This window comes from Carassius gibelio, chromosome A18 (genome assembly GCF_023724105.1).
Source record: "Carassius gibelio isolate Cgi1373 ecotype wild population from Czech Republic chromosome A18, carGib1.2-hapl.c, whole genome shotgun sequence".
NCBI lineage: Eukaryota > Metazoa > Chordata > Actinopteri > Cypriniformes > Cyprinidae > Carassius > Carassius gibelio.
Window position 1 is genome coordinate 26,162,430 of NC_068388.1, and position 23,305 is coordinate 26,185,734.

The following is a 23,305-nucleotide window of genomic DNA, read 5'->3' on the forward strand; positions in this document are numbered from 1 at the left end:
ACAGTGTCTATCAGAAGTCAAGATGGGCAGAGGATCACCAATTCCCCCAATGCTGCGGCGAAAAACAGTGGAGCAATCTCAGAAAGGAGTTTCTCAGAGAAAAACTGCAAAGAGTTTGAAGTTATCATCATCTACAGTGTATAATATCATCCAAAGATTGAGAGAATCTGGAACAATCTCTGTGTGTAAGGGTCAAGGGTCAAAACCATACTGGATTCCCGTGATCTTCAGCTCTTAGACGCACTGCATCACATACAGGAATGATACTGTAATGGAGATCACAACATGGGCTCAGGAATACTTCCAGAAAACACTGTCAGTATGGTTGCACAGTGCACCGATATTCAAAAGTATCGCGATTTTCAGAATTAAAAACGTCACGATTCCTAAATGTATTAATTTACTTTATAAACTCTATGGATGAAGAAACAAGCCATATCTAAACATGATCCAGAAGCGCAGGCATTTTCTCTGGACCGAGGCTCATTTAAAATGGACCGTGGCAAAGTGGAAACTGTTCTGGGGTCAGATGAATCAAAATGTGAAGATCTTTTTGGAAAACTGGGATGCCATGTCATCCGGTCTAAAGAGGACAAGGACAACCCAAGTAGTTATCAGCGCTCAGTTCAGAAGTCTGTATCTCTGATGGTATGGTGTTGCATGAGTGTGTGTGTGTGAGCAGCTTACACATCTGGAAATGCGTCATCAATGCTGAAAGATATATCCAAGTTCTAGAACAACATATGCTCCCATCCAGACGTCGTCTCTTTCAGGGAAGACCTTGCATTTTCCAACATGACAATGCCAGAACACATACTGCATCAATTACAACATCATGGCTGTATAGAAGAAGGATCCGGGTACTGAAATGACCAGCCTGCAGTCCAGATCTTTCACCCAGAGAAAACATTTGGTGCATCATAAAGAGGAAGATGCGACAAAGAAGACCTAAGACAGTTGAGCAACTAGAAGCCTGTCTTAGACAAGAATGGGACAAGATTTCTATTCCTAAACTTGAGACACTTGTCTCCTCAGTCCCCAGACGTTTGCAGACTGTTATAGAAAGAAGAGGGGATGCCACACAGTGGTAAATATGGCCTTGTCCCAACTCTTTTGAGATGTGTTAATGCCATGAAATTTAAAATCAACTTATTTTTCCCTTCAAATAATACATTTTGTTGTGTTTTGAATAAAATATTGACATTTTAAACTTACATCATTGCATTCTGTTTTTATTCACAATTTGTACAGTGTCCCAACCTTTCTGGAATCAGGTTTGTTCAAAGACTTCTTTACATAAATAGTTTAACAGCCAAATGTAAAATCACAAATATGGAAACTCTGGCCCAAATGAGAGATGCATGAGCCCAACGTTTTAGAGTTTCAGTTCCAATTCAAATAAATTTGTTTAGGCTTGGCTTTTAAAATAAATGTTGTTTGTAATGAATGGCACTACTTTTAATATTAGTGTATCTATATATATATGGATGGCTACTTATATTTTTTATTATTGTTTTATAAAAGTAAACAAAAACAAAGCATGAAACAATCATAAAACATAAATAAAACTTAAATAAAAGACATAATTGATAAAAATATGTTTACAACATGTAATGAGAAATTATGAATATGGATTCCCTTTGTAAACCTGTGCTGTCCTAATGTGAGATTGCGAGGGCAATGCTGGTCCTGAATGAGTCGTGTATCTAACACATCAGTCCTCAGCGCACTGTGCAGGACACACACACACACACACACACACACACACACACACACACACACACACACACACAGCTAACAAAGGCCAGTAAGGTTGTATTTTCTGTACTGATGTAAACCAGCAAGAATGTGGCCTTGCATAACCTTTTTGTTGCATAACATGTTCTCAATGAGGCCCAATGAAATCTGTTTGAGACTTCTTTTTTGCATTTTATTTTATTTATTTATTACCAATTTAGTAAAAAGAAAAAAAAATCTGTATTTTCCCACAAATTTATTTTTCTATATTTATTTATTGATTTATTTATTAATGCAAATTGAGCATTTTTGGTTTCAATTTATCCAGGATTCATGGATTTCATGATTCTGTAGTTGTTTTCAGCACAGAGCCCTGTTCATAACCTCCTCAGATCGCCAGTTTACAGTGGAAGAATGTGCAAGGCACGGCCTGTATCATTTCAGTAGGGAGTGAATGACTAAACTGAACAGAAACATGCATGAACTAATGAGCTCGTGATGCCCTACAGGAGGACATTAGTGACACAAACATTCAGACACCCACACGACTAATTCCTCGGAGTTCAACACACTTACAGAGGATGTTGTTAAACCACTGTGATGTTAATGATCCCTTCAGAGAGACATCCAGAGCCTTTACTGAGACAGAGACACTGAGAATAGGAAACGGACCCAGGTGTTCTCATGAGGCTTAATAAAGGTGAGCCATATATATATATATATATATATATATATTAAATGTTTCAGTTCAGCTGGAAAAATGTGCTCCATTTTCTTGGGAGTTTGAATTTCAACACTGGAGTCTTGAGACACAAGTGTAAATGTGTGTGGGAGGAAAACAGCACAAAAATCTGAAAAAGACAACAAGCCCTAAAGAGCACAGAGCATCGCAGGAGCCCTGATGACCTGAGTCTACTACAGTAATGTGTGTGTGTGTGTGTGTGTGTGTGTGTGTGTGTGTGTGTGTGTGTGTGTGTGTGTGTGTGTGTCTTTGACCACAAAACATACGGTTATATCTACTCACCACATAAGTTAATACCCAAACATATTGGCAAATCATGTGAAATGACAAAAGTCTGAGACCACACTGATTCATGCAAATTCACTCCAAGGATGCATTAATCAAAAATGTATAATGTTACTATGTTTGTATATATATATATATATATATATATATATATATATATATATATACATATATATATATATATATATACATATATATATATACATATATATATATATATATATATATATATATATATATATATATATATATATATATATATATATATATATATATATATATATATATATATGATGCAGATGCTGAAAATACAGCTGCACATTGCAGAAATAAATTACACTTTAACACAGATTCACACAGAAAACATATATTTTACATTGTAATAATATTTTTATATATTTTTATATATTGTTACAATTTTTATATATTTTTGATCAAATAAATGCAGCTCAGGTGAGTAGAAAATATAAAGAACCCAAACTTTTGAGCAGTAGTATAAATGGGGGGCGGGGGGTTAATTAAACCTAGAAACAACAGAAGTATTGTCACTAGTCTACACTACACTACATTCCATCTAGTATGGAAATATTCATAAACTCACAAAGTTATACAACTTGAAAGTTAACAAAACGTGTTTCCCAACCTCTCAATAAAAACAGCAGAACAGAGCCGTTCACAGCCGTAGACCGCTTTACAGTCGGATTCATTTTACTGTAATGATTCATTTGGACTGAACCAACAGCTCACAGTTCCCAGAAGTCTTCCTCTCACATCTTACCGGAAGCATGTAGCTGCTTTTAATCAATGTTTTCAAGTCCATTATAGAAAATAGACAACAGGCTGTTATTATTTTAGCAGGTCATATTTAACATAATTGTGTGTTTATATTTGATTCAGTGTCACCCACTGAGATCTGCTTATGAGACAGATGTTTTATAATAAATGAGGGTTAAACACCTTTCAAGTTTTCACAAGGGTCGTGTAACCATTGCTCACAGAACTACTCATTATTTCAAGTATTCCCCTGACTCTTACCCTTACATGAGATTAATCTCTAAAATAGATAATCTGCCTGGAAGTCCTCCTGCGTCCCATCATCCCTTCTCCTGCTCGTCTCCTCTCACGTGAAACTGAACTGATCCGGACGCAAACCTTCACCCATTTCACTGCTTCAGAGGACCACGAGAAGGAAGGAAACGGGAAACGGGGAAAGGAGGAGGACAGGAAGGAAGGAAACCAGATTACGTTCTTCAAAAAAGGCCCTGGAAAGTGTGCAGACTCACTCTCTAGACAACATGACAGATATGAATAGAGTCATTAAACCCTAACTCCATCCACACTCGCAGGAGACGTGAGCCATGTGTGTCTGGCTCCTGCTCGGAGATCACGAGGATGATGAGGATGATGATGAGGAGTGTGCTGAACGTTTGGGGAGAGATTCATCACTCGGTGAGAGGCAGGACTGATACTGCGGAGACTTAAAGCATCATCCACAGACACAGACACCACTGACCGCTTCAGCCGTTCTAGTGATCGCACACATCCTCCAGGAGCGTCCGTGTTCACACTTACACACTCCACGACACAGAGGAAGTGTATCATCACTCCCAAATACTTTCACCGCTAACTAAACACAGAATTACATAAGCAGAGCGCTGTCTGTACACGTCTGCGGCCGTTCAGTGAACACGCTCGAGCGCTGGAACATCACCGAACATGCAGCAGCTCGCCTCGAGACGGAGACGTGTGTGTGTGTGTGTGTGTGTGTGTGTGTGTGTGTGAAGGCATGAGTGAGTGGATTAATAAAAGCTCTCTGATAGAGGGCCACATCTGCAGGGCACAGGACACACACACAGACGCTGATCTCATTACAACACAAACTCTCACAGCTCTTTATAGGAAACTTTTATATAAAAATGATGATTGCAACATCATGCTGTTTTCCTCTATAAAGCCACTGGCATGATACAATTCTTAAAATTTAGTGACCAATTTTTTTTTTTTTTTTTTTCTGTTGGTTTTATTGGACCAATACAGAAGAGAGAACTGGACATTACACCACAGAAGAGTTAAACATTAGTCAGTACTGGTGCAGCACAGGGATGACTTCAGACCATTTTACAGTGAACATCAAGTTAAAGCTAAACCCATCTATTTTTCTAAAAGCATCATATAGATCTTACTGTGAGCAATTCATCCATGCATACATTTCTTTTGAATTTGTCTAACTGGATCTTCTGGAGAAATCATTAATCTGTTAAACCCCTCCCTTTTAACATTTAAACAATCACAATCCAGTGCACTGAAACAAATCTTTTATTTTTCAATAATCTGTTTCACTCTCGTGTTCGTCACAAAACAGAAGAACAGACCTGTCGCTGGAACTATAACCAACAGGCTACTCAACATTTAGAAGAATGCTGGAAGAAAACATATCTGTCTAGAAAGTGATTGTCTAAAAAGATAGTTTTGTACAGGGGAAAACAAAGGCAAAAATGAACTTGAATATCTTTAAAATACGGATTATGCTCGCACTGATCCTCACTGCTGTGTAAAATAAAATTAACTTGATTTTATATTTACATTACCACAATTCTTGGTCATGCTGGTTTTACTATTTTGCGAGTTGTCTGAGCATTTCAGCCGAACTCATTTCTCTATTATGAAGACAAAGCCTTTCAAGATAACAAATAAAAGAATGGCAGATATTTAGGCCAAAGAGGGCGAAGATTAAAATCTTTGTTCTCTTTTTTTTAATAACAAAGGTAAAAGAATGACAAAGATACACATTAAACTACACATAATACACAAATAAAACAAGCAGTGCTGTATTTTCAGGTACAGTAGGTGTATCAAGAAACTGAATGAACAAATATAAAAATAAAACACTATATAAACTGATTCCTAAAGCAACTGTGTTAAATGTCTTCAGTCGAGAGCAGTGAGGGATTTTTCTCTGTTTTGTTGTTTTATTAACGTTAAAGGAACAGTTCACCCAGAAATAAGAATTCTGTCAGCTGTCTGTCAGTGTTTTGTTTTTAAACCACCATTTACTCACTCAAAAATGGGTTTCTTTCTTCTTCTGAACATAAATGTTATTATGAGGAACAGTTTCTGGTTCACAGTGACTTTCAGAGTATTTCTGCTTCTATCAAACTCAATGTTTGGTTACCCACATTCTTCAAAATATCTTCTTTTGTGTTCGGCACAAGAAAGAAATTAATACAGGTTTGGGACAATGTGACCGTGAGTAAATAATGACAGAAATGAAATTACAGGGTGATCTGTCCCTTGACAGTAATGACAGTAGGCTGCATGTTTAATAGGCGTACTGTCCCTTTAAGACCTGCACGCGTCTAATATACAGACACGAATACGGTTTTCTCTCAACTGTTTACTTTCAGTTTACACATAAAAAATTTAATATTTATGATAGCAGTCACCATTAACCCCTTAAATACAAACCCCTCAAATATATATATACACACACACACACACACACACACACACACACACACACACAAACACACAGGTGCATCAAAAAATGTGAATATCATGGAATAGGTCTTTATTTTTTGTAACTTAATTTAAAATAGCAAACTTTCTTATATTCTAGATTCATTGCACACAAACTGAAATATTTCAAGAGTTTTTTTTTATACATAATTTTGTTTTAATTCTGATGGTTATGACTTAATTAAAAATTCAGTATCTCAAATAAATGTGAATATTCCATTTTGAGCTTGATTAGTTAATTTTGAGTGTAAATACTGGGTACCTCTTGGGCTAGTTTAGAACATGCAATCACAATTACGGGAAAGACTAGTGACCTGTCCAGAAGACAATCATCAACACCCTCCACAAAGAGGGTAAGACACAGAAGGTCATTGCTGAAAGAGCTGGCCGTTCACAGAGTGCTGTATCAAAATATATTAATCGAAAGTTGACTGGAAGGAAAAGGTGTGATAGGAAGAGGTGCACAAGCAACAGGGATGACCACAGCCTTATGAGGATTATTAGGAAAAGCCAATTCAAGAACTTGGGAGAGCTTCACAAGGAATGGACTGAAGCTGGAGTCAGCACATCAAGAGTCTCTACACTCAGACGTTTCACCTGGGGCAAGGAGAAACAGAACTGGACTGTTGCTCAGTGGTCCACAGTCTTCTTCTCAGATGAAAGTTAATTTAGCATTTCATTTGGAAATCAAGGTCTGGAGTCTGGAGGAAGACTGGAGAGGCACAGAAACCAAGCTGCTTGAACTCCAGTGTGAAGTTTCTGGAGTTAGAGATGATTTGGGAGCTGTGGCATCTGCTGGTGTTGGTTCATTGTGTTTTATCAAGTCCAAAGTCAATGCAGCCATCTAGCAGGAGATTCTACAGCACTTTATGCTTCCATCTGCAAACAAGCTTTATGGAGATGCTGATTTCATTTCCCAGCAGGACTTTAGCACCTGCCCACAGTGCCAAAACCACTTCCCATTGGTTTGCTGACCATGATATTACTGTGCTTGATTGGCCAGTCAACTCACCTGACCTGAAGCTCACAGAGAATCGATGGGGTATTGTGAAGAGGAAGATAAGAAACATCTGACAAACAATAAAGCGCTGAAGGCCGCTATCAAAGCAACCTGAGCTTCAGTAACACCTCAGCAGTGTCTCAGACTGATCACCTCCATCCGACGCCGCACTGAAGCAGTCATTCATACAAGTGGAGCCCCAACCAAGTATTGGGGACATAATTAAACCTGCTTTGGAGATCTTGAACATTTCTGTTTTGGAAATCTTTTTTTGATTGATCTTTGAGAATTTTTTTTTTTCCTAAGCTATAAGTCATAACCATCAGAATTAAAACAAAAAACTTTTGAAACATTTCAGTTAGTGTGCAATGAATCTAGAATATAAGAAAGCTTGCTTTTTTTTTTTTTTTTTTTTTTTTTTTTACAAAAAAATGAAGCACTTTTCCATGATATTCACATTTTTTAGATGCACCTGGTTTAGGATCAGTAATTTCACTTTAATGACTTCAATAACATAAAAAAAATTTATTAGTCAGTTATTGAATGTCTCATTTAAAAAAATGTCCAATGCTATTAAATTTATGCATTTAGCAGACGCTTTTATCCAAAGCGACTTACACTGTTTTATTCGATGTTACATTCAGACTATCAACTTTTAAATATCATGTGTTCCCGGAGAATCAAACCCACAACTGTACGCTTGATAAAGCAGTGCTCTACCAATTGAGCTGCAGGAACACTGTTATTTTCATTGATTTCATTAATGTTATTTTCATAGGAGCCATGCATCTGAAGTATTCATGTTTCATTGGATTCTATGCTGGACAATATTCTTTAAATATATGCATTTCCAAATTTATTCAAATTTTTTCTTCCCCAAAGTTGCATTGGCACACATACACGTACACTGACATCAAGGAGGACTGAAGACACATTCTCACATACTCCACTAAACCCCAGAGATGAAATACTGGGGGAGTGAGAGAGAAAGCCTGAGTCAGCAGACGCTCAGTGTGAGAATGTTCACAGAGAAGGAGACACACACCGATAGAGAGCACCAATCACAGGCCTCAGAGCTCTCCTCAAACCTGCTCGAGTGTGTGCAAGAGTGTGTGTGTGTGTGTGTGTGTGTGTGTGCGTAATCTCCTCAGAATCACCAAGAGTGTTCGTTTGCACAGCACAGGAGACCTTGGGGATTGTGGGAAAGTTCTCACATGGTGAAGCGTGTCAGAGAGACATACGTGTGTATCATCACACACGAACACAGAGACACACACGGGTCACAACAGTCTTCCTGACGTGTTTAAACACATACAGCCGCTCAGTGAAAGTGTCTCTGTTAGTTTAGTGTGTCTGTGTGAGTGACAGAGTGAGAAAGAGGGGAAAAATACAAGAGAGATTGCTCACTTCCTCTAGTTAGTAAGAGATTCCACACACAGTATTGAAGGAAACGTGTGTGTGTGTGTGTGTGTGTGTGTGTGTGTGTGTATGTGTGTGAGAGATGACACTACAGCAGTGCTGGAAATACTGATGAGGAAACACCAACACATTCCATGCAATCCACAGAGAACACACACACACACACACACACACACACACAGGCATATCTCACCATGACAAACATTTATAGATGAATATATGTCTTATGATTATTTGCCCTAATACATTTTTATCATGCAGGCACAATTCATATAGTCACAGTGCTGAACAAAGACAAATCAATCAAAATATTCAAAAATAAATAAATACAGACAGCATTTAGACATTAAAGTAACGAGCCAATGAAATGCCAGTTTCATCTCCCCTTCTGTTTAGAGAGCTACGAAGCACATCCAAGATACATTCATTTATTAATTTATTTTCCCTATGAGTTCTGTGACGGGACAGATGGCTCTGATGAAAAGATGAATATATGAAAAAGAGGAAGAAGGAACAAGTCCAACTGTAAAAAAAAAATTAATAAATAAAATGTCCAGCTGTCCTGCTCGGTGGTGATGACGTGTTATTAAACACCAACCTGGGAAATTATGCGCTGAGCTGATTTACGAGACGCCAGCTCCTCCGGCTCGGCTCAAATAGAGTCGGAAAAGAACAAACTAGCTTTTGCAACCCAAAGTCAAACAAACTGAGCCACAATGATTCTAGTGTTGGAGTCACGCTGAGCAAATGATTAAACTGTGAAGTCATCTGTTCAAACTGAGAGAGAGACAGAAGCACAACCTTCTGAAACACTGCAGGCTCTTCGCACCGGTCACCTAAACCTGCCCGTCCCTCCCAAACATCCACGCACTTGTGTGCTATCTAACTTGGCAAATTAACATGCAAAAGCACAAATGGATCGATCTGTGTCAATTAATCCAAATTCCAGAAAATATCCCCATCTCAATTCTTTTTATTTTTTTATTTAACAAATATAAATAGTGATGAAAGCAAAAATATTAAATGTAAAAATGATGTTAGAAAGATGGCAGCAACATAACATTGTTTTTACACAGAGACTGGAAGGTATGTTGGAAGGCTCGTCACACCAGGTCTATTTTCCCTTCATTGGCTGCCAGTACATTTCTAATTAGAATTCAAACTTTTGTTGTCTGTTTTTAAATCATTAAATGGTTTGGCACCTACAGTACTTATCTGGCAGACCTCTGATCAGCTGCTTCTAACTGTTCCTAGGTCTAGATTAAAACGTAGGGCTGATCGGGCCTTTTCGGTAGCTGCACCTAGACTGTGGAATTCTTTACCCCTGTGTGTTTGAGCAGCACCAACTATATTTACATTTAACCCTAATGTAAAAAATTATTTCAGGCTTTTAAATGTTAAAATTTAAATGTTAAATGTTTTTAAATTTCAGGCTTAAATTTAAGTGTCATTGAATCTTTAGTGCTTATTTTAAATGTATCTTTGCAATTTAATGGTTTTATGTGTTTTACTGTACAGCACTGTATTAATGCAGTTGTATTAATGTCTGCTTTAAAAGTGAAATAAAGAGAAAAAGTGAAATACATTGTTTAGTTCCACAGATATTAAAATCTCAATATGGCTCAACATGACATGTTCAAGTGGTCAAAAACCCAATGTGGGTCACTAACAGTGACACGTACACTAACAGAACTAACAATACTGTGAACAATACCTCTACAGCATTTATTCATATTAGCCAACATTTAGTAAACATTTACAAATACATTTTTAAAATCAAAAGTTGTTTTTGACATTAGTTAATACACTTTGAATGAACATGAACCAATAATAAACAATTATATCTTTACTAAAATTAACAAAGATTAATCAATTCTTAAACATATTGGGTCTCATTCATGAAACATTCGTAAATATACGAGTAAATATCTGAGTGATTTGCGCGTAAAGAGAACTTCCCGAAAACTCTTCTCCTGATTCACAAAAACTTCGTAAACGTCAGATGTGATAGTGAAATGTGTGTGTGTGTTAATGAATTCCAATCAGTCGTAAATGGGACGCGCGTGCACGCTCACTCTCAATTACCATAAATCACGCCCATTAAATCCGACTGACAACTATATGTGAGCATCATATTATGACACCAAATGAAGGATTTCAACATGTCTTCTCAAAAGCGACTGAAAAAGAAACATTTCTCAGCTGCAAAAATTGAAGTTTTATTATCAGAAGTTCATTCAAAACGCCACATTTTATTTTCAAGCGGCGTATGAGGTCCTAAAAAAGGAAGTTTGGAAGCATATTACAGATCCTATTACTGGCTCTCATAATAAAAGTTAAAAGAAGAACCGTATGTAATTAATATATATAGCCTAATATTTTTTTTCAAAATGCTGTGTAAATATGTACCCGATTAAGGTGAATTAAAATGCAGCCGTATTAATGAGCAAAACATTCAGAAGTTAAACGCACTATTTACGCGTGGCTGGGAGCAGGTGTAGATTTCTTTCGTACCAACTAACATTTGGAAAATACGAACGTTTTAATGAATCCGAAAATTTACGCCAAAACCACTTTACACGCGATTTACACAAAAATTCGTTCTGCTCGTGTTTCATGAATGAGACCCATTGCTCGTGGTTAGTTAGTTAGCTAAATCATTTACTGTACATCCATGTCAACAAATTATATATATATTTTTTTTTCTAGTGTTACCCGTAGTTGTACTGTATATGGACTACTTTTAGAGTGATTTTAGGGTTTACAACAACATGTGAGTGAATAAATGGCAGGGTTTTCATTCATGATAAACTTCAGCTGTTAATAATTCTGCAGTGTCTCAGTCTGACCTTGGTCTGTTTGTTGAGTAATTTGGTTGGCTCATCTGAGCTAACAACACCAGTTTGCAGTGAACCAATGACAGATTGCCTCTCCATTGTTTGAGCCACGCTGAGAGAGGAACACAGCCACTTCCTCTTCCAGCCCTATTACAGCGTATACAAATGGCTGACAGCATCCGTGTGCATTCATTCATGCGGTTGTGCCCTTGTACATGGACACGAGACCACAGCGCCTGACATATGCAGATTGTTTATGGAGGTTGCTCTGTATTTACCGGACTCTAGACAGCTCACATATGGCTGCCGTCTTCATTCAGACAGGCAAGATGATTTCCTCGAGCACCACTTCGCTCACGCTGGGCTAATTGCTGCCACAGACCCATGAATTTCGACTAAACAGAAGCACCAGGCAGCTGTTTCGCGACACATAAAGGAAGCCAACGCAATCTACAGCAACTAATTGATTGTTGTTTTTCAGTTTACAGCACTAAACAGAAAACAAAATACAGAGGAAATTAGACAACACATTTCCAAGTACTGAAAAAAAACTAATCGCATCTAATGGAAGTCATGTTTAACAGCAAGAGAGTGACTTACTAAGCGTAAACTGAGCGAGATCCCATGGGCCAAGTGCACACATTTAAATAGGCCCCGATTCATTATCAGGCTTGATTATATTCTCCCAGAAGCCACTTCAGAGTTCACTATCATCAAGCAGTACAACACAAAAGATGATGCAGTAAATTACTGCAGGGAAACATTGTCATCTTACCAGCCATCATCTTCTGAGCTTCATAGGGCTCCATGTAGCCATCGTTCTCCGTTGGCTTTTCTGTGACCGTCTGGGTGCTGGCCGCCTGGTCCGCTGCGTCAAAGGGATCGGCATAGTCCTCTAAGATGATGAGCTGCAGAATTAAAGAGAAAAAAAGCATCATTTAAGTTAGGGCTGTCAAATTTGATACATCATTGATTGCTTCCAAATATCAAACTGCATGTATATCGGTAAAGAAATATTAACATCTAGGCTTATATCCTTTTAAAGGTTGTTTTATAAATCAAACAGAGAAGTGCAATCAAATCTGGGTTACCCTTTGAGAATAATAATAATAATAATTCTTTACATTTATATAGCGCTTTTCTAGACACTCAAAGCGCTTTACATAGACAGGGGGTATCTCCTCATCCACCACCAGTGTGCAGCATCCACCTGGATGATGCGACGGCAGCCATATTGCGCCAGAACGCCCACCACACACCAGCTTACTGGTGGAGAGGAGACAGAGTGATGAAGCCAATCAGTAGATATGGGGATTGTTAGGAGGCCATGATGGTCAGAGACCAATGGGCGAATTTAGCCAGGATGCCGAGGTCACACCTCTACTCTTTCCGAAAGACATCCTGGGATTTTTAATGACCACAGAGAGTCAGGACCTCGGTTTAACGTCTCATCTGAAGGACGGTGCTTGTTGACAGTATAGTGTCCCCATCACTACACTGGGGCGCTAGGACCCACACAGACCACAGGGTGAGCACCCCCTGCTGGCCTCACTAGCACCTCTTCCAGCAGCAACCTAGTTTTCTCAGGAGGTCTCCCATCCAGGTACTGACCAGGCTCAGCCCTGCTTAGCTTCAGTGGGCAACCGGTCTTGGGCTCTAGGGTGATATGGCTGCCGGCATAAGAGAGTCAGAGGATGAGTCTCATTTCATTCTCTCACTTTCATTAATTTATTTCTATCCCACTGTTCCTCTCTCTGCAGGGACAGGACACAAAGGATGCTTGTAGAAAGAGGCTGTGGTGAAAGGCACAGAAGGTAGGCAAACTCTCTCTTCACTCACACGTAAAGTAATTATAAATTCACACAAAAATAATCTCAGTGATTAGTCTTGTTAGCTCAGCTTTTATAAATTGACAAAGTCTGTTCCATTCTCCGTCTTACTTTAGACAAGAACCTCTCACTTAGACTGTAATACTTTAAATAATGTACAGTTCTACTCATTGACATGAGATATAGGTGACAGAAGGTGACAAAAACTGTCTGAAAGACTAAATCTTTCCAATCAGAATTGTGAATTTGTCATCTTCTCTCACAATTTTAAGATGTGGTGTCCCACAAGGCTCTGTTCTAGGGCTGATTTTATTTTCACTGCATACGTGTCCTTTGGGCTCAGTTTTCCTTAAACACAACTTCTCTTTTGATTATTTCTATGCTAATGACTCAAAGATGTCAAACCACTCACACCAGGTGAAAATATAATAATCTATCTTTCACAATCCATTCACGTTGGCTTATAATCATGGTATAATCCATTTAATATCCATGTGCAATATGTATGAGACAGTCAGCGAGGGGACTATGGGTGGTTTGTAGGAGTGCCGTCTGAGGCTGAGTCTACTAAGACACACAAATGAATCAATAGAAGAAGTATAAACTGTTCCTCTCTGCTCAAACAGCATTGCACAAATACAGGCTTTGGCAGGCAGACATGTTTAATTGCAGCCCTGTTCTTCTCCTTATTCTAAAGGGTATTTCACACGCATGATGGTAATTATGCACATGACCAACACTCTGAGATTCATTCATTACCCCTAGACTGTTTGTCAAATTGGAATTTGGTCTCCAGACACCACAAAGCTGTAATCAATGACTCGGTGCTTCAAAATACACAATTTCAAGGGAGGATGTGACAAAACAATAAGCCTCTATACAAGAAGATGTTGTACTGGAATACCAGTCCTCCAACGGAGCGTGAACTACCGGTAATACAAAGATCTTTGCGCATGTGACGCCAACCATGCAATCATACAATGCATTCTGCAATGTTAATACTCGTGTAGGAAACTGTGATATAATTTCACAATGTGGTTCATTATTAATATAGTATGATTGAATAATTCAATTTAGTATAATGGCAACATGATCTGCGGTTTGAAATGAAACGTGCTGGTGATTCTGCCCTCAGTAAGAGAGTTCAGTGATATGGTGCCATCTGCTGCGCTGATCTCTGGCAGAGGTTTGGACATTGAAATTGGACAACTCTTGGCAATCCTCTGGGCCATAACTACCATCATATGAGATAGTCTGGAGCAAAGCAAGTGCAGGAGAAGTTGGGTCACACAATCAATTCCCTCTACACACAAACACCATTCATCTCACATATTTTACATTCTTTGTAGGTCAGTATGTGTTTTGGAAATGAGCCTTTGTAATTGTTCTCTGTGGTTTGTGGTCAAAGAAAGACAAGAGCATTACCATAATTGGAGAACTACAAATAGACCTTAGCCACACATAAAAGGAAACCTCAGTGTTCCAGTCAAAACTTTTTGATTCATGTATACTGGATATTTCTGATAAGTTAGAACCTACCATTGCACAGGGTCTGCTTTGCCTAAAGTGTCTAAGCCCTCTTTTCCATCAGTATTAGGAATCTGTTTTACTGTCCAACGATTGTAAACAGTGGTGTCCCACAGGGCTCCATTCTTGGTCCTATTTTATTTCCACTGCATCTGTGTCCTTTGGGATCAGTTTTCCACAAACACAACCTTTTTATTTGTATAAACTCTGTGATAATGACTCACAGTTGTCAAAGCACTCAAACCAGGTGAACATCATCTACCCTGCCCACTTACTGCCAGGAAGAAGTTAAGCCTTGGTTGGTAAGAAACCTACTTTATAACGAAAAGAGGGAATGCATTATATCTGGACCTTTTAACACAACTAATAAAATGTCAGATTGATCAACTTCCATTTTGATTGATGCATCTCACCACAGTAAAATATAGGCCTACTTGCTTTTTTCCTTCTCTTTAACAAATGTAACACTCTCTATACAGGAATCTCTCAGCACCATCTGTCCTTCCTGCAGCTCTCCAGAATGCAGCTGCCAATCTTCTGACAGACAACAACAACAAGGTTCACATTACACATTACACTGAGTTTAAGGTGCTACTGTTTGTTTTTTAAGACTTTGCATGGCTTACCACTATATAATGCCGATTTTCTCCAGGCTTTTGAGATATTCATTCACATCTACATTTATCCATTTTACAAACCCTTTTATAACCGGGTTTTATTTAGTGTATTTTGTTTTTACCCTTTATTTACCCGGTATTCCCACCCCATGCCACTGGTGAACACAATGATGCATTCACTCAAGTCAGGCCAGTCAAGCAAACAAAGCTCCCCAGAATCAGTGTTTACAATTACTTTTTTTTTTACTTGTTGCAGTTTTTCACATAAAAGTGGAGAAGAACAAGTATTTTAACATCAAAACATCTACATTCTTTGCAGAAAAGAAAAAAATCTACATAATCTAAGATCCAAACTTAGCATTTTAAATCTAAGTTTGCTGGAAACCCTGCCTTTCTCTATGTTTAAGGTATGAGGGGGCTGTAGCAGAGCAGGAACAGAGAGGCCATCATCATCTCGGTGTAATTACAGGCTATTCCTCTGTGCGCTGTGGGATTGAGACAGGGGACGAGACCCAGCATGAACATAAACTCCAGTTTACTTTCCTACCACAGATAAAGTTCCTGCAAAAACATCACCATTAATCACAAACTTTAATGGCACAATGATAGATGTTAGAAACAACAGCACTACAATTCATTCCAGAGTCGGAGCTCTTTGCTTTCTGAAACTGCCATGTTCACTCCCCTCATCATTTCCAGTGTTTACAGAGGGACGAAAGCGAACCCAAACCACACCAAACCCTGTCTGCAGCTAAAACCAGAAACCAGCGTCAGAGAGAGCCCAAGTACATACTACTCTTACCACTTCTGCAGTCTACATAATGGATTACATACAACAACTTTGAAAGAACAGAGCAAAGCACACTGGACAGAACAGTTTAGATGCAAAATGTCCCAAAATGCAATGCTAGAGATCTTTAAAAGGAATTTAATTAAAAAATAAGTGGTTAATTGGTGCTTGCTATTTACAGAAAGCAGTAGGGAGTATGGAGAATATAACGCACAGTACTGTAAGTATGCTTTTATTTCATTTTTGAATATTTTGGCTTGATTATCATCCGACAGATGGACAGCAGATGTCCTTTTGAGTGAATAACGCCATCAAGGTGTTTCTCAAATATCACCTGGCTCAAGCACCACATTCTACATCGCCGTGTGCTTCGAGACGAGCTGGTTTTATGCTGGAAATGTGGACTTATCATAAAGCAAGGACAAACAACAGTCAAACAGAGGACAGGAAGGAGCAGATATAGGCATCTTTCAATCTCACATGAGGAGGCAGTCAAAAAGCGTTTCCACTGCTGTTAATGCTGTGTTTCAGTGGGGCTGTTTTGACTCTGAAACACGTGAAGGTCAGTCCACACAGCTCAAAGACCATTATCTGAGTCACGGAGGCATCCAAAGCATTAACACGCTCTCAGAGAGGGAGATTCACCCTCATACCAGAACAGAGTCAGTATTATAAAGACATGCAGGTCACAGAAACATCAAGAGAGAACCAAACAGCTGACCATCAGTGACCACTGAGAATCAAACAGAGATGAATTAAAGTCATTTCTTCTAAATTAAACATATATGTGCATGATGTACATTAATTAACATAGCTGATAAGTTACATAATAGAATTTATCTAATAATATTATATTTTTTTTTTTTTTCAAACCCACATTTAAACTTCTTTAGCAAACATCTTAGATATTTCGGCCTACAAAGAATACATTATATTTAAATAATGAATATCAAATTAATGTAGCGGAGAAGTTAAGATAATGGAATTTAACTGATTTATTTAAAAGCTTTTTCTCACATTATTTCATTCACGGTCCCCAGGTCACTCAATTTTCTAAAATGTATTTAAGAAGATTGGACGCTCAGTAATTTAAAGGATTAATAAGGGAAAGGCTAATTATATTGAAGCAACAGCATGTTGCTGCGTTTCCCATTTATGCAAAGTTTGGGTGATTTTTAGCCGTCCTCCACTCAAGCATACTTAACAAGCTGTTTAAGCTGAGCGAGGAGAGAATAATTAAGCACAGTGGCTCTTAGTAAAGCCTCCTGGAGTGGGACGACCATCTGCTGGCTGCGTGCGCTGGGCGTCATGAGAGTCAAAAACACATGCAAACCCTACACATGCCCTTGAGGAACACGGTGAGAGAAACAGCCGCACAAACACACAGACAGAAGAAACCTTGTGGAAGATCAGGAGGTTGAGCTGGTTTATTCCAGCAATGTCACTTGAGTTAGTTGTAAATGTAAACCAAGAAAAATCTATCCTTGAAATAAAAAAAATAAATAAATAAAAATAAAAAAAAATAAAAATAAAATAATAATAATAAATAAAAAAAAATAATAATAATAATAATTAAAATAATAAAATAATAAAAAAAATAATAATAAATAATAAAATACAATAAAATAAAATAAAAAATAATTTAAAATAAATAAAATAAAATAATTCTTGTGCTAATGTATCTATTATAAAATAAATTAAACCTAATTTAATTTAAATTATTTTTGTATAAAAACATAAAATATTTCTGCATATCATATAAAACAAATATATACTTAGGTTTATAACAAATCAATAAAAAAATTTTTTTTAAAATAAATAAATACTGATCCATATTACGCATCTGATAAAACAACTACAGTACAATTATTATAATAAGAATTAACCTGAAAAAAGCACGGTCAGAATGCACAGCTACTTCTGAATCCCCATCAATAAAGAAAGTGTAGTTATGACATCTACTACCAGAAATAAGACACCTGACAGAGACTCACGATCATCTGCATCGACTGCAAACACACGTTACACACAAATATGAGTTTTCTGTATTGAGCCGAACTGCTCGACTCATTAGATTCGAATCCTCCATTAGAGGGAAATGAATTTGATTTGATTTCAATCCGTCCACCCTCAAATTGATCTTAGGAAACATTATGTTAATACACTCTTTCAGGGTGGTGAATTAGACTTGAGTCCACAGACTGAGTTCAGATCCAGAGGGATTCTTCTCCTGATAACACCATCCCAGCTGTCAAAGCTCCGGAGATGACGGAGGAGAGAGCCTGACGCTGATGATTTACGTCCGGATCCGCCGGGATCTGAGCGGCACATAACCTAATAGGACCTGAGGCTTAGCGGCACGATTGCATTACGAGCCGTTTCAAAGGAGCCCTTTCTGCTGCTCTTGTGCTTTTGCAGCTAACGCTTTGTAAAGCGCCGATCAAATCTAATGAGGAGAGTCCTCTGAGAGGATGACACACAGCAAGAGACCAGACCACATCCCGGATCCGACACAGGAACGCTTGTGCTCACTGACCTGTCAGTCATTCGTTTCCTCTTCTTCTTCTTCATTTCCAATTTTAATGATTTAATACAAATGTATCACTATACATTAAATGCATTGATACAACTTGTAACAATTTAATCACTCTTTTAAAATGCAATCAAATAGAACAATTCACAAAATATTGCATTTTATTTTTGTCAAATAAGACGCTGTATAAAAACAGAAACATGGGATTCAGAGCGAACACTCAAGGTCTTCTCATGTAGTCTCCATCTGTCCTCAGTTCTGATGACCGTCGCACCAGAGACTCGACCGGACGCACCTCGCTTTTAATACAGCGCAGATATTCCAGATTAAACACTAGAGGACACGCTTGACAAAATCCTATTTCCCCTCACCTCTTTCTCTGTTTCCGACAGATCTGAGTTTTAGAGAGAAATGGAGGCGATGCAGGGAGAAAGTGAGCTTTTATTTAACACTTTTATAATGGATGCACATATTTCAGAATATATTGTGCACTACACACTTATTTGAGCATCAGCTGCAGAGTAGATTTGTGGAATTGTGTGCACCGGGGAAAATTCAAGAAACGCTGGGATTTAATTATTTAATTATTTATATATTTAGTTTATTATTTCATTTTTAATTTATTGTTAAAGTTTTAGTAATTTGTTGCATTTGTGTCACTTGTATATTTTTTTTATTTATTTAATAAAATGTTATTTTTTTTTTTTAATTATTAATTTATTAATTAGTTTACATTATATAAAAAGCAAATGAATAAAAAGAGCCTATTTTTAGGGCGATTAAGATTACATTATCTAATGTTATTTAATTATTTATTCAATTATTGTCAGTTTTTAGTAATGCAATGCACAAAATTACCTTCAAAAAGATAATAAATTGTATTAAAAATATTGCATTAAAAAAAAAAGTTATAATATATTGTGTTCTATACACTTTACACTATACACACTCAACACTATTGCATAAAAAAAATGCAAAATCTTCATGCAAAATATAAATTGATCTATTTTTGATTTGGGGTGAATATAACATTCGGTCAGTTGTTCCTCTGTTCAGCTGCGGCTCAGTAGTTGTTGTATTTGACGCAGGAAAGAGATCTCTTGATTACAGTCAGAGCAGGGCGGCTCTGACACGGGGCTTTCCACCACACACTCCTCACATCCAGACACACACAGTGGCCTGACAGCGCCGAGGAGGATCATGGGAAAAACATGGTTTACAGGGCATCGATTTTGAGTCCGAGGAAGCTTTGGCTGTAAGATGCTGGAGAGGCGTGTTAACCACTCCCTGTCTATTTCAAGGGGCAAGATCCGACTTGCCCAGTCAGAAGGGATTGTCAGGGAGCCGTAAACACTTCCTGTCAGGAAGAGAGCACTTCCTCAATCCTGGAGCAGAAGCACTCAGACTCACTGCTCTGACTCAGACTAAACCAGCACGATTACTGTCAAACTAAAAACACTAACTGAAACAATATGATATCATGTAAAAAAAGTAAAAAATAAAAACAGCTAGTTTCTAAAGCAATGTCTCATTTTCATGTAGTCATGTAATAAAAATGAAAACGAATACTATTAGAAAAATAACATTTTATTTATTTAGTTTATTATTGAATTTGTAATTTATTTTTAAAGTTAAAGTTTAGTCATTTTGTTGCATTTGTGTCACTTGTAAATTTACATGTGATAAAAATTCAAAAAATTTTCTGGTAAAAAAAAAAGAAAAAAACAGAAAATCTTTACTATTTGTATTTAACTTAAGTAATTTTAATAGATTTTTTGTATATATTTCTATACAGTTTTTATATATTTATTACATTTTCACAATTTTTTTTAGTAACTTTGTGTTTTATAATTTTTGTGAATTTTTTAGACATGTATATGTAGTTTTTAATCTGTTTTTGTTAGGATAGTACATCAATTTAAACAATTCAAATGAGAAATGTTGCCTTTATTATTATTATTACTTATTATTCTTTGATAATATATTATATATGTTAAAGTTTCTTTTTATTTTTTTAGGTTATTTTCTTAGATAATTCTTTTTAAGGATAAAACTATGAAAATTCTTGTTAATGTAATCTGAGTTTGAGTTTTATTCAGCTATGATAACCCTGCTACGAAGCATCTGAATGTGACATGAGAAGAAGGAAGGATCTTCGGTCAAACACCAAACAGATGCTGAAGTCTAAGATGTGAGGTTTGCAGTCTGAACCACAATCACGTCCACACATCGATGTTCTGGACAACTGTGTCTCTCTGATCAGCTTCATCAGTGACAGTCTCTCGTGTCTAATGAAAGACTCAATACAGACACGCATGCCTGCGATGTCAAGCCTTCAGCCATTCAGATAAAAGAATAGCTCACATATCTGCACACACACACACACACACACACACACACACACACACACGGTCACCATAGTGACACATCCAACTCAACTCAACTGTACTCAACACAATGAAGATGATTACATGACTTTTTAGTTATTTCCCATCCCAAGCACACAACAACTCCACTACAGACTCTTAATCTTCTATTTCTCTAAACCAAATGTTTTTTTTGTTGTTGTTGTTGTTGTTGTTGGTTTGTATTTTTAACATGGAACTGATTCAAAAAGATACAAAACTTCAGACTCTATTTATTCTTAACTGTTTGTAAAGGGGTATTTCACCCAAGAATCTATGGAAGTCGATGGCTACCAGCAACTCTTTGGTCACCAACATTCTTCAAGATATCTTCTTTTGTGTTCAGACTCGAGGGTGAGTTAATGACAATTTTCATTTTAGGGTGAACTATGCCTTTAAAATACAGTTTGTGGATAAGGAGTGATTAAACTAATATTATGAGTGATGAACGTTGCGTGAGGAAATGAGTTCAGTGAGGACAGATAGAAGCAACTAAACCTCAAAAACATTTCTACACAACACCGATCAGCACTGACAAGATGGAAGTGTTTATCCATGTGCAGAGTGCAGTAAACCGGTTTGGATCTTGATCTCGCACAGAAGAATCCAGATCTGAGCGGACAGATGGAGACCGGTCAACAGGTCAGTATTTCACTTGATGGTCTTCTCATCAATACAGACTTATTTCCACAGGTGCTGGTCATATAGTTAGAATAATAATTGATTTATTTCACTAATTCCATTCAAAAGGTGAAACTTGTTTATTATATCCATTCATTACACACAGACTGATATATTTCAAATGTTTATTTCTTGTAATTCTGATGATTATAACTGACAACGAAGGAAAATCCCAAATTCAGTATCTCAGAAAATTAGCATATTGTGAAAAGGTTCAGTATTGAAGAGACCTGGTGCCACACTCTAATCAGATAATTAACTCAAAACACCTGCAAAGTCCTTTAAATGTTTTCTCAGTCTAGTTCTGTAGGCTACACAATCATGGGGAAGACTGCTGACCGGACAGTTGTCCAAAAGACGACCATTGACACCTTGCAGAAGGGGGACAAGACACAAAAGGTCATTGCAAAAGAGGCTGGCTGTTCACAAAGATATGTGTCCAAGCACATTAATAGAGAGGAGAAGGGAAGGAAAAGATGTGGGAGAAAAAAGTGTACAAGCAATAGAGATAACCGCACCCTGGAGAGGATTGTGAAACAAAACCCATTCAAAAATGTGGGGGAGATTCACAAAGAGTGGACTGCAGCTGGAGCCAGTGCTTCAAGAACCACTACACACAGACGTATGCAAGACATGGTTTCAGCTTCACATTCCTTGTGTCAAGACACTCTTGAACAACAGACAGCGTCAGAAGCGTCTCGCTTCAGAAAGGACTGGACTGATGCTGAGTGGACCACAGTTATGTTCTCTGATGAAAGTAAATCAGGGTCCCAGAGTCTGGAGGAAGAGAGGAGAGGCACACAATCCACGTTGCTTGAGGTCCAGTGTAAAGTTTCCACAGTCAGTGATGGTTTGAGGTATCATGTCATCTGCTGGTGTTGGTCCACTGTGTTTTCTGAGGTCAAAGGTCAACACAGCCGTATACCAGGAAGTTTTAGAGCACTTCATGCTTCCTGGTGTCCCTGTTCTTAATTGGCCAGCAAACTCGCCTGACCTTAACTCCATAGAAGATCTGTGGTGTATTGTGAAGAGGAAGATGTGATATACCAGACCCAAGAATGCAGAAGAGCTGAAGGCCACTATCAGAGTAACCTGGTCTCTCATAACACCTGAGCAATGCCACAGACTGATCCACTCCATGCCACGCTGCATTGCTGCAGTCATTCAGACAAAAGAGACACAACTAAGTATTGAGTGCTGTACATGATCATACTTTTCATGTTCATACTTTTCAGTTGGCCAAGATTTCTAAAAATCCTTTCTTTGTATTGGTCTTAAGTTATATTCTAATTTTCTGAGATACTGAATTTGGGATTTTCCTTAGTTGTGAGTTATAATCATCAAAATTACAAAAAAATAAACATTTGATATATATCAGTCTGTGTGT

At 37.6% G+C, this 23,305-nt stretch overlaps 1 protein-coding gene across 3 annotated transcripts in view; it reads right to left on the reverse strand.

Moving 5' to 3' along the window:
- Positions 1–23,305, reverse strand: part of zgc:158464 (uncharacterized protein LOC791139 homolog) — a 99,185-nt gene that overhangs the window by 70,876 nt on the left and 5,004 nt on the right. For all 3 annotated transcript variants that reach the window (XM_052530798.1, XM_052530799.1, XM_052530800.1), the window contains exon 2: positions 12,312–12,444. In XM_052530798.1, coding sequence (XP_052386758.1) covers positions 12,312–12,444 — 133 coding nt within the window. The remainder of the gene's footprint in view (positions 1–12,311; positions 12,445–23,305) is intronic.